The following is a 13,763-nucleotide window of genomic DNA, read 5'->3' on the forward strand; positions in this document are numbered from 1 at the left end:
CTATTAATGTGGATTCATAATTATGCTATGGGATTCCGGGGGCATGACCCCTCGAAAAAAGGGGAAAAAATGGTCCAATCTGGTGCATTTTTGGCGTTCTGAGGTGCTTTATTTAGCACTGGAAAATGGACAGTTAATAATGGACAGGATTATGGAGTCAAGTACGCATACTGCAACTTTGGCTGATTTTTGTCAGAATCATGTGGATTTAGCCCCATACTCGCGTATAAGGCAGCTTCGCGCCTGGTTTCAGGTACGCCTATTATAGGTGAACGAGTGCTTCATGCCATCTTTGCTTATTTATTATATTTTATTTCTATTTTTTCAGACCGCGCATGTGCGATGCCGAAGCACCGATACATGATGCATTTTTACTTCAGCAGACAACCCGTGCACGTGAACGATTCGCTCGTTCGTGAACTCACAAACCGGTTCCGGTACGGATGAGCCTGATCAACACTACCTTGCGTGTGACGTCAATCTTGTGACGTCACAAGACCGAAAGCTCATGGTGCACTTTCAGAAAATGATGATTATGTATCCTTTGCACTTTTGTTTGACCATGGTCCATAATATCCTAAAGCTAACTGTATATGTATTTATTGTATGCTTTACGGTGGTTTTAAGAGATTAATCAGTGAAATAAAAATGTATAATTCACTGATTGAAACAGTCGTAAATGGATATTTTTCACTGTTTTGAAATTTTTGCCCGCTGTCAGTTCAAAATCAAACGTCAGCGCGCACAGGGCTAAGGCAACGACGCCATTTCCGAAATGACGTTACGTGAGCATACACATTGGCGTATTTTGAATATACGGGCGTGGCTGGACCCGTGCACTAAGCGTGTACGGACCCCGTACACGAATACGTATACGGAGCACCACGTGTACGGACTTCTGTACATCCACACCCCGAACTTAAATAAACTTAAATATATGGAGTTATTAATTTCTTAAATAATTTAACACTTATGCAGAAAAACATATTTTAACCGTTAATTTTTTGGCCAAAAAAATAATATATAAATATACATATGGATGTATGGAAGCCGTATCCTGGCATGCTCGGGACAAAAGAACGGACTCCATACATACAACGTGCACACGATGGATATACGGACCCCATACACGTAGCATGTACGGAAGGGATAAAGGGACCCCGTGCATGCAACGTGTAAGCTATGGGAATACAGACCCCGTGCATGCAACGTGTAAGCTATGGAAATACGGACCCCGTGCATGCAACGTGTACGCTAAGGAAAGACGGACCCCGTGCATGCAACGTGTAAACTATGGAAATACGGACCCCGTGGATGCAACGTGTAAGCTAGGGAAATACGGACCCCGTGCATGCAACGTGTAAGCTATGGAAATACGGACCCAGTGCATGCAACGTGTAAGCTATGGAAATACGGACCCCGTGCATGCAACGTGTAAGCTATGGAAATACGGACCCCGTGCATGCAACGTGTAAGCTATGGAAATACGGACCCCGTGCATGCAACGTGTAAGCTTTGGAAATACGGACCCCGTGCATGCAACGTGAAAGCTATGGAAATACGGACCCGGTAACGTGTACGGGGAGGATATACGGATATAAAACAGACTCCGAACAATGCAATATTATTATTTTATAAATGCAGTATTATGTTTAATTCATTTGATAATAATTACTAAAACAAACAATAAACATAATTTGCACGTTTTTGCACGTTTTAATGGCCACGTAGCTATTAATTAAAAATATTTTATTAAAGGTATTTTTTACTTAAAACGTATCGCGTTATGTTTGTTAATGTTTTGATCATACTGTCTAATGAGTTCAACATAATTCTGCATTTGATATAAAAACAAAATGTTTTTTGAATCCATCTTTATTGTGTGCCTTTAATTGAAAACAAAACCAACTATAATCATGGTATGTGTTGTTATTGTTTTTACTTTAAAGAAACTCTGCATAATTAATGCAACTACGTTCATCTAGGTTTCCAGTGAAAATAGTTAACATATAACTGGCTCTCTTGTAGTTGTAGTAAAAGTATTGAAGCTTTTTAAAGGCACATGGCAAAACGGGCCGTATTATATATTTTATTTTAACATTAAATAAAGAATAAATCTAAATATATATATATACGAGTATACATACACACTAACAACATATTGAATATACGGGAATAACATTATACAATAAACAGTCATTAAGTTGAATAACATGTGCACGATAAACATTATAACTATGTAGCTAAAAGCAAATAAAATACGTCAAATATAAAGGTATATGTACGTTTAAGCAAATATGATTCTTGTATTATATACATGTACATTTTCCATCCGTACTTATATTTACGAGAAAGGTTAAAGTAAAAATCAATCAGTTATAATAATTGTATTTTTTGCCACTTGTAATTGGATCTATTATTTATTGTACATTGATGACGAGGAGCGTGTTTTTCTCTCCGCCGACAACCAGAGAGGAAGAGCGGCTGCTGAAGAACAAAGCCAGAGAGGAAGAACGGCTGCTGAACAACAAAGCGGTAGGTGTGTACACTCCGTCTTGTTTCCTTGCCAGTGTGGCCAACTTCGTCTTCCCGTCCTTGTCAACCTGCAGCACTGTGTCGGACTCACAGCAGCAGACGAACACGTGTCCAGCAGTTGTCGCGTGTACTCCCCAAGGTCCCCACAAGTCCGGATCAGTGAATGTGGCCAGCTTGTTGCCGAGGTTGTCCAGGGTGATAAGTTGATTGTTTGTGATGTAGATAGTCTTCCCGTCGTTACTGATGGCAATTCTCCCCACCGTGCTACTACCGGTCTTATCCTCGTACAGCTTCTTAACAAGCTTCCCCGTCATCGTATAGACGTACAGCGCGGTGCGTGATGAAATGTAAAGGTTGTTCCCGTGATGAGTCGCGCTGTTACATTTATGGGAGAAACTTAACTTTCTCGTAGTCACAAGTTTCCCTTTTGTAATGTTAATGAAATGAAGTTCATGTCTATCATCATTGTTAACACAAAGCGCAACCTCATTCCCGCCAATGTGGCACACATCAAATGGATACTTCACATCACAGTGGTCGACAACCCTGTACTCCTGGTCCAGGAGTGTCACTTTACTGTTGTTGAAGTCTGTAATAACAATCTCTCCACCAGGCAGTCCACATATCCCGTCAATATGACAGTCATATCTGTCTGAACTCATCTTCAGGTTGTACTCCTTGTAACCTTCTGTAGCAAATACATGATCTCGCGGGAATAGCGATGTACATGGTTGTTTACAAAGAACATTCGATTCATTTAACTCTCCAAATGTCTTCATCGAAGACAAGTTATCTTCTATTCCATTATGTTTACGAAAAGTTAAATCGTATTTGACAACACTTGACATGTTTTGCAGAATTTCTTTTGCTTGTTTGATTTTTTCTTCACATTTTTTGAAACCAATATATAGGGGTGGTTCGCCTGATGAGTCTTTGCTTTGTATGTCATCTATGATGTTCTTTAATTCATCGTGCATCTGTGTGCAGGATTCCATATCTTTCTTAATGGACATTTCCTGATCAGCTACCAGACGGTCTAATTCTTGAACGGTTGTTTTCTCCATCTTGTCAAGAATGCCGTTGATCATTTTACGAATTGCTTTGATTTCATCAACAATGGCTGTTCGAGTCTTCCTCAATGAGGAACTATTTTTCTTTCGGTCGTTTTTCATATCTTCTATCTGCTTCCCAAGAACAGCAACCTGTTGAGGTAGTTGGCGAAACCCGGGATCTTTGCGGATGTCCCTTGCAACGTCTGGAATGTGCTGTATTGATGAACATAGTCTGCAATGAAAGAAGGAAAACTTGTTTTTCATGAAGACGCTTGTTTATAACATTTTTCTAAAATCACTTTGATTTAAATACTTATATTTCGTCGTCGTTTTCGTCGTCTTGCAAACAGACAGACAGAAAGACAGACAGACAGGCACAAACACAGACAGACAAACAGGCAGACCTACATAAACACATATATAAACACAGCAAAATAGACATACAGACAGACACGCAATCACATAGACAGACAGAAACACAGACAAACGGACACATATACAGACATACGCACAGGCAGGCAGACGGACAGACACACAGACAGTAAAAACCACAGGCAAACACAGACACACGGGCAGACAAAATACAGACAGACGGACAAACATACACACACAGAAACAGACAGACACGCACACAGACATACACATAGTTCGGCAGACAGACAGGCAGACATACAAACAGACACACTGATATACAGAAATAAAGACACACACAGACAAACAGACCGACACAAAGACAGACCGACACAAAAACAGGTGGACACACAAATAGACATAAACACAGGCAGGCAGTCAGGTAGACAGTAAGAAATACCGACAGACAAACAGACATACAGACATACAGACAGATAGAAACACAGAAGGACACTCACTCACAGACAGTCATACACACAGTTAGGCAGGCAGGCAGACAGACACACAGTTAGGCAGGTAAGCGAGCAGACACAAAGATAAAAGATACACATATATAGAAATACACACAGACAAACACATACAGACAGGCAGACACACCTACAGACAAACAGACAGACACAGGCAAAGACACAAACAAACACACTCACACACACACAACCTCACACACACGCAAACACACACACACAGACACACTCACGCACGCGCATTAACACGCAAACGTGCTCGCACACACAAACACACACACACACTCAGGCAGACAGACAGAGGAAGACACACACACACACACACACACAGACACAAAAAAATACACAAACACAGACAGACAGATAGACAGACAGAAAGACAGACGGACACATATACAGACATACGTACAGGCAAGCAGTCAGGCAGACAGACGAACAGACACACAGACAGAAACAAACTCAGACAAACACAAACACATAGTCAGACAGAAACATACACAGAAACAGACGGACACGCACACAGACATATACACAGTTAGGCAGGCAAACAGACAGACGGACATACAAACAGACACACTGAAATACAGAAAGAAAGACACAGAGGCAGACCGACGCAAAGATAGACGGGCATACAGAGAGACATAAACACAGGCAGGCAGGCAGACAGACAGAAATACTGACAGACATACAGACAGATAGACACACAGAAAGACACACACTAACAGACAGCCATACACACAGACAGGCAGAGAGACACACATTTAGGCAGGTAAGAGAGCAGACACAAAGATATAAGATACACATATAGAAATACACACAGACAGGCACACAGACAGACCGACACATATATAGACAGACACACAGACAGACGGACGCACAGACAGACATACACACAGGCAGTAAAGCAGGCAGGCAGGCAGGCAGGCAGGCACCGCGCACACACAAATACTCACATACACATAGAAAGAAACAGACAATCACAGATACACGGACAGACAGAATCACAGTAAAACGTACAAACAGATAGACATAAACACAGGCAGGCAGACAGGCAGGAAGGAAGAGAGATTGAAATAAAAACAGACACCGTGATATACAGAAAGAAAGACAAACACACAAACACAGACAAACATACACACAGACAGACCGACACAAAGACAGACGGACACACAGATAGACATAAACACAGGCAGCCAGGCAGACAGACAGACATACTGACAGACAAACAAAACAGAAAAACACACATACAGAAAGACACACAGACAGACACTCACCCACTCACGCACAGACAGACATACACACAGTCATGCAGGCAGGCAGACAGTCACGCACACGCACGCACGCACGCACGCACACACACACACACACACACAAAGAAACACAGACAAACATTAACTCAGGCAGGGTGGCAGGCAGACATACTTTCAGACAGACAAGCACACAAAAAGAAAGTCACACATGCCAAGAAATACCACTTTTCATTTCTAAACAAGAGTTAACTTCAGCTACACATTAACCCCTAATTGACCGAGAATCTTAGGTCAAATTCTCATGATATCATGTTTTGGGAATTGCTGTTGTTTGGGTCAGATTTGGTAGAATGTATTAAATTTGGCAATAAAAACATGAAGAAGTATTCGGTGTTTTACATAATTATTGACAAGTTAAACTTATTACAAACTTATATATATATATAATTTGTTGTTTTATAATGAGTAACATGAACTGCTAACAACCGTTTTATTTGGAATGTAAATGTTACCTATATTGCAATATTATACCTTACATAAATGTGTCTCTTCTTTGTGTATATAAAGTTGATCGGTCCTTATAACAATGTATTTTAATAAAAAAAACTAGTTTTTATGACGTCAGCGGTCCATATCATGTTTTTGGCCGATCCGGACCTCGCCAAAAAAATTATATGGACCGCTGACGTCATACAATATGGACCGCTGACGTCATAAAACTGGTGAGTGCTGCTTGTAATTTTCTCAAGGGCATTTTTTCGCAAGTAAACATTATTAGATTTGTTCAATAAAACACATTAAAGGTACTTTAAAAATTTTAAGTGGTAAAAAAGTGTTCGGTTTAATATAAGAAATAAAACACACCGCCTCGGTCCATAAACACCTTCTGGGGCTGACTGGCCGGTCCTTATAATGTCATATGACCCTCAGTGGAGTGTAATATTTCTTAATTATATATGAATCTTGTTGTTTCATAGGTCGAATTGTATTAAGGGGAATGCTTTACTAAGCGTATAGATGTTGATTTTACAATGGCAGATTTATTGATTTCGCATTTTATGAAAAAACAAATACTCTTTTATTTATTCATTTTAAAAGCTTTGTTTTTCAGTTCAGTCGAACCCCGTTGGCTCGAACTCCTAGGGACCGGCGAAAATACCTCGAGTCTCAGGAAATTCGAACCAAGCGGTAGTTTTTATCTCCAGTATAATGAAACATGCCCATAACATCCAGTTCGTGCCAAGGAGGAATTCGAGCCAAACGAATTCGAGTCAACGGGGTTCGACTGTATACGTAAACAAAATGGAAAATTCAATCGAAACTTGTTGAAAATACATCATATGTGAAACTGAACCTCCGAATGTAACATTTACTTGAATTATGTTTACATCATTATGAATACATTCTGGGGCATTGCAAATTCATTTTCTTAAAAAAGATTTGTTTTGCGAATGATTCAATCAAGAAAATTGCTTTGTTTTGTGTGAATCTTGCATTGTCTTCATACCGTGATCAATGTAAAAACTTACTCCCCCCATCCTCCCCTACACCTCCCCCAAACAAATAATAAAATGATTCCCCACGATCTTGTCTGTAAAAATGTATACAACCCCGAACAGAACCGACTATGTTCTATTGAAGTTTAAATAAATATATAAGGTCAACATGTTTGGTCATTTAAAACTGTGCTCTCATATCTTAGTAATAATGCTGGTAATGCTGCGGCTTTTGCTGTTAATACTTCCACTACTGCTACTGCTACTGCCACTGTCACCGCCAGCACCACAATACCTCCTCCACCACCACCACAACCAGTACCACCACCGATAAAGTGATGTTGCATCCCCTGAAACAACTGTCGCTGCTGCTGATACTGTTGTTGTTGTTGTTGTTGCCCCTTCAACAGCACCAGCTACTTCTACAACTACAAACTATCCAATACCTAATACTACTGATGCTAATCTCGCGATAATTAACTATATGCAGTTGTGGAAGAAGGGACTACGTTTTTGTCTCAATGCAAGACCCTTCATTTATGTATTTATAATAATGAAGGTTCGAAGAAAAAAAACATTATTTCCGCAGATTTTTACATTCAAAGAAAAACGACTCCCCGAATCATTTTTCTTCGTGTACAGGAGTCAAAATATAAGTTTAAACATATTTATTTTATATATATATTATTTATTCATATACAACGATTGTGTAAAAAAAAATGTTATTTCAACATTTTATTATTTACTCTCGTTGACACGATTTCACGCGAGAGTGGGGTCTTGTGTTGTGGTGGGAACCGGAGAACCCGGAGAAAACCCACATGTCCGGTTTCGTGACCACAAACCAAATTCACATGCGACCAAGCCGGGAATCAAGCCCGGGTCGCCTAGGTGAGAAGCGAGTGCGCTAACCACTGCGCTAACCGGACAACTAACCCGGTAGTCGATAAAGTTTTGCACCAGTCAATTGTAACCACGCCCCCCCCCCCCCCAAGGTCCGGCGAATAGCGGGGACTTTCGGTCCAGCCAACTACGGGTAAAATCCCCGCCCTGAGGGGATATACTGCTGGTAAAATCCCCGACAAATGCCCTCGACCCCAGGGACTCTAGGTAAGGTCTATCCCCGGTCCGGCCCGGACCGGGGGGGGGGGGGGTCGCGTGGTTACAATTGACTGGTTCATTTGGCTCGTAAAGAATTATTACTGGGTCGTGATTTGGGTTAAAATATATCCTTACGAAGGCCAAATCCTAATAGCCCCTTAAACAACAATACTGTAATCAAGTTGTTAAATTAATCGACACAATCAAAGCTTAAGGCGCTACTAGTATTAATACATTTAGATGTTGCGAGTTCAAGAAATATAATCATTAATTTATAGTTACACTTGTACTTGATGTTTTCAATCTTTAAACATAACTCAAGGGTGTGGTTTAGAGAGTTAAATACTTTTGCCCAGGAGATTATTAACACTATCAAAGATTTAATTCTTAGCTTAGTTATAGTTCAGAAAATCATGTCTATATTCAGTAAAAAACTACTGTTGAACTATTTGTTAGTTTTGAAAAGTATCAAAATATACAAATTGAGATGAAGCGTTAAACCTAAGAAACATAGACTTTTACAAAAACTGACCAAAATAAGAACTCCCATGCAATTAATGCTGGACATAATGGCCATTAAATTTCAATGATTTAGCTGTTGTTTGCAATTTACTAATAAAGTTTGACTGGAGAATCGCAAAACCACTGACTGGAATATTCTGTATACACACAGACAAACCCAGACAGACAGACAGACACGCACGCACGCACGCACGCACGCACGCACGCACGCACACACACACACACACACACGCACACATACACACACACAAATATACACAGACAGACACACGCACTGACAGACACGCTCACTGACAAACAGACACACATACAGACACGCACGCACGCACGCACACACGCACGCACGCACGCAGACACAAACGCACACACACACACAGACAGACACACAAACAGACACACACATAGTCAAACACACACAGACAGACACACCCAGACACGCACGCACCCACTCACACACTAACACACACAGAAAACACACACACGCACGCACGCACGTGCGATACACACACAGACACACACAGACAGAAGGACACACAGTCAGACATACACACAGACAGACAGACATACATACAGACATATATTCATAAAGACACACAAACAGACAGAAAGACAGACCGAGAGACACACAGACAAACACACAGACAAATACACAGACAGACAAACAGACAGACCGAGACACAGACAGAGAGACACACAGACAAACACACAGACAATCACACCGGCAAAGAGACAGACAGAAAGACAGACGGACAGACGGCCATACAGACAGCCATATAGAATGCCATACAGACAGCAATACAGACAGACAGACGGACACAATGAAATATGGCATATTAAAAGTAAAAAACAATAAAGACAAGTAAAGACAAATAAAAGCATAGCATATGTTTAAAAAATACCAGATGATTAATATCTAAATTGAAAGGTAAATGGTACATGTATAGGAATGTTGGGAGGCTAATAGCATAAATTACTGTATAGTCTAAGTCTTGGTATTTATAATAACATTTCATAGAAGAAAGGCTTGGTTTAAAAATAACTTAGATTTCTTGCTATGACGATGTTTTGCGAATTCATTCATTTAATGACATACAGTTTGTATTCAGTATTCTATAAGTCGCAGAGAGTTTATATTCAGTATACCATAAGTCGCATACAGTTCAAATTCTGTATATTACCATAAGTCGCATAGAGTTTAAATTCAGTATACCATAAGTCGCATAGAGTTTAAATTCATTGTACCATAAGTCGCCGAACAACATTGGCAGTATTTGTAGTAAAGCTCATAACTCTTAGAATGTGTCGAGTTATGGCCCTTGACTATCTGAGAAATAATGAAGAGCATTAGAACCATTCGGAACTCCTCGGCCATTATCCATCGAAAACAACCTCGGATGTATGTCGGTACAGCAGTAGAAGTAGATCGTAAAAAATAAATAATAGTAAAAATGAATCGTTGTGTTTAGCGTGTATTTTGAATCACTAAGTTTTGTTTGAATTGATTGTCAGTGAAACGTATTATTGCAAAGGCAATTAAGATTCCAAACAGAAAAGTCATTAAGTGTAACTTCTGAATTTAAAATACTACACTATCTACTTGCAAATTACTTAAATGTAAAGAATTCTGTCATTGTAAACCATCCATATACATCCGAGATTGTTTTTGATGGAAAATGGCCGAGGAGTTCCGAATGCGTTGGAACATAATTATTACGCATTATTATGTGATTTACAGCGTCATTTTATGTACGTGCACGACATATTCATCTAGTCAAACCGCACAGCTAGAAATTTTGCCCAAATCATCGTGAATTAATAGGGAGTACTTAAGTATTTCTCAATATTTCTCCATTCGAATAAAGGTCTAATAATATAGGATCTGACACGAATAACGAGTCTTTATATCATGGTATACAGGGGCGGACCTGGATTCGACGTTAGATGGGGCGCTACTTAGGGGCGTAACTATTTTAGTTGCTCATCTCCCTCAGAACCGAAATCTATTTTGTTGGAAGTCCTGGCAGGGGGAAGGGAGTTTGGGGTATCCCCCACCAAAAAAAAAGAAGAAAAAATAATAATAAAAGAAAAAATAATTTTAGTTCAAATTGTGCACTTTGGGGGTGTTTTATTATTTCAACTATATTGAAATGTAAAGAAAAAAATCTTGGACGATTTCAGAGGGGGTGGGTTTGCCCCCCCCCCTCCCCGATCCGCAAGTGATATTTAATCAACGAGTTCAAAAAATGTGTTAGTAAGCAAGGCTTTGTTGACAGTGTTGACGAATAAAAAATATAGCATAGTCTAATAATACACATATGTAAAATACAATTTTGTTATGATTGTATAAACCGGAGAAAATTTTAAGCATGCTTAAACTATTGTTTGATCAGTATAAATACTGTGATTGTTTTATTTTAACTTAAATCGTCTTTGAAACATACCTATGATCCACGGCAACGCACACATGGCAACACAGCTGGTCATGGTCACCACAGATCAGCTTGAGCGCCTCCCCGGGGTGCCTCTCGCATCTCTCAAGGACGTCCACCGTCCCTGGTGCTGCTGCCCATTTCTTCACGTCCTTCCGGTCGAGTACCGAGTGTCTCTTGAATAGCTTGTTGTGAACTGGGACACAGTTTACGCAGTAATATTTCGTGCACTGATTACAGAAATATTGAGCTTCCGTGTTCAATCTATCTTCTTCGCATGGGGAACAGACGAAATCATGGATGAAATCACAGCCCCTCTGAATGGAGGATTCAAACTTCGATGCCATAGTCCTGTAACATATAGGGTTTCATTTATAAATGTCCTTTCCCTGGCCTTCACTACCAACCAGGAAGTTTATTTTAATAAACAACTTATCGTCTCAAATCTATACAAACAAAAACATTGATATCTCAATTCTATACGAACGTAAAACTTCTGTCGTAAACAATTTCGACACTATTTTCTTCACTAATTGTATCCTTTAAATAATATTTTTGATATAAAAACAAGAGTATAGGAAGTAATTGAAAATATTTCATGAGAGAAATCAACCTTACAATGATTGTTTATAACTTTACGTTTGAATAGAAGTTGAATGTCAGCGTGTTTTTTGTTTGCATAGATCTGAGACGTCAATCTTTTATAAAACACTCTTACATGTAAATTCTATACAAACGTTAATTTTCTGTTAAATTGAATTCACGTTGGATGGACTGAGATGATTTTCATAGCGATGGTATTCACGTTTCTGCAATACATGTCCTCAGAATGTTATTAATCGAGAGGAACGGCCAAAACCTTTATAGATTGTCCAAGATACATAGTTTAATGTTTAATTCAGATCATGACCTCTTATCACTCTAAAGCAGTTTCTAGAGAGTATGTCATACTAATGTATACATTAATTTTGGTAAGGATGGCACTGTTGTAAAGTTTTTGTGTCTTATAATATTGATTAAATCAATCAAAAGTGTTCGCTTTAATAAATACACTTTCATTTTCTATGCCTTAAACGAAAGTAATAATACTTTGCGGCAAACGGTCCACTTTACGATAATTGTGTTTGCATGTAATCGAAGAGTATCGTTTGTATAGAGTTTAACTATGGCGACTTATCTCTAGCCTACGTAATAGGTCATGTGACTGATTTTTGTGTACAGACTAAAACGCAGACAACATGGATAAATATTTATATAGTAACGCATACAACAAATGCAAAGAAGGGTTTCAACTTTGCATACAATATACACTAAGAAGGTGTTACGAAACGCATACAATATAGAATCAGAGCAAAATATTGAATTTAAAGTTTAAGTGTATTAAAATAAAGTTAAGTTTTAAGTTTATTATTGTATGACTTATATTAAAAAGAACACGTTTATGATGTAATTGATTGGGGATGATGTCTTTTGTTATTGTCTTAGGGAAAATACTTTCACCCCTTACACGTTGCATGTTCGGGGTCCGTACTTTTATCACTTAAAAGTTGCATTCACGGAGTCTTACTTTCATCCCTTACACGTTGCATGTACGGGGTTCGTTGTTGTATCCCTAATACGGTGAATGTACGGGGTCCGTACTTTTATCCCTTATCATGACGTTGTTTATACAGGGTACTTTAATTCCGAACATTAGCCTGGGTGTACGGGATCCGGACGTCCATCCCAAACATGCTAGTGTATGGGGTCCGTACTTTCATCCCAAACATGCTAGTGTACGGGGTCCGTACTTTCATCTCAAACATGCTAGTGTACGGGATATGAACTTTCATCCCAAACATGCGTATGTACGGGTTCCGTACATCCATACTTATTTTGTCAACAAATGCTACGGATGAAATATGTTCTCTTGTTAACAAATACGTTAAAAAAAAGGATTTTTATCATAGATATTGAAAACTCCATATATATTAACGGGTGCGGGTTCAGTGTACAAAAGTCCATACAGGTGGCGTTCCGTATACGTATTCGTGAATGGGGTCCGTACGCGTTTAGTTCAGAAGTTCAATTTTAAAGTAAACTCAACTAGTTTGTACACATTTAGTGTGAGCAATACATTCTGTACATACAGTTTATTGTTTATTACAAATGCATCAGACAAATGTTAAAGGGGGGACATAAATGAAATACTTATACAGGTAGATTAAAGGGACAAGACACCAGATAAAACCATTGTATGAAAAAAGAAAATTGTCAAAAGATTACATAAAATCGATATCGATGTGTACAACGCATTGCATCTTTCTTACTGATGTATCACATCGCTAACGACACAATTTTGTTTGTGTCTTTCGCAGTGTTTGCATTTTTTTTCCAATGCGAAATTCACTGGGTTTGTCCCAGTGAATATAAAAATCGAGTCTGTTTATGCACCTATTCTAATCACGGGAATTTCACGTGCTAAATGTATACACTATAAACTGGGAAATCTGAATGCGCTATT

At 39.1% G+C, this 13,763-nt stretch overlaps 1 protein-coding gene across 1 annotated transcript; it reads right to left on the reverse strand.

Moving 5' to 3' along the window:
* Window positions 1–1,865: 1,865 nt before the first annotated feature.
* LOC128216552 (uncharacterized) lies at window positions 1,866–12,060 on the reverse strand. The gene is made up of 2 exons (XM_052923150.1): window positions 11,273–12,060; window positions 1,866–3,819 (listed from the first exon to the last, which is right to left on the reverse strand). Exons 1-2 carry the CDS (start codon window positions 11,605–11,607, stop codon window positions 2,421–2,423), a joined length of 1,734 nt encoding a protein of 577 aa, XP_052779110.1. The 5' UTR covers window positions 11,608–12,060; the 3' UTR covers window positions 1,866–2,420.
* Window positions 12,061–13,763: the final 1,703 nt, after the last annotated feature.

The sequence above is a fragment of the Mya arenaria genome, chromosome 14, assembly GCF_026914265.1.
Source record: "Mya arenaria isolate MELC-2E11 chromosome 14, ASM2691426v1".
In the NCBI taxonomy this organism is placed as follows: domain Eukaryota; kingdom Metazoa; phylum Mollusca; class Bivalvia; order Myida; family Myidae; genus Mya; species Mya arenaria.

What these genes read in the sequence shown, in the direction of transcription:
- LOC128216552 (XM_052923150.1), bottom strand. Translation starts at nt 11,607, where the DNA reads ATGGCATCGAAGTTTGAATCCTCCATTCAGAGGGGCTGTGATTTCATC. An exon ending in TGCGTTGCCGTGGATCATAG is followed by an intron (nt 3,820 to 11,272) that starts GTATGTTTCAAA and finishes CTTTCATTGCAG; the next exon opens with ACTATGTTCATCAATACAGC.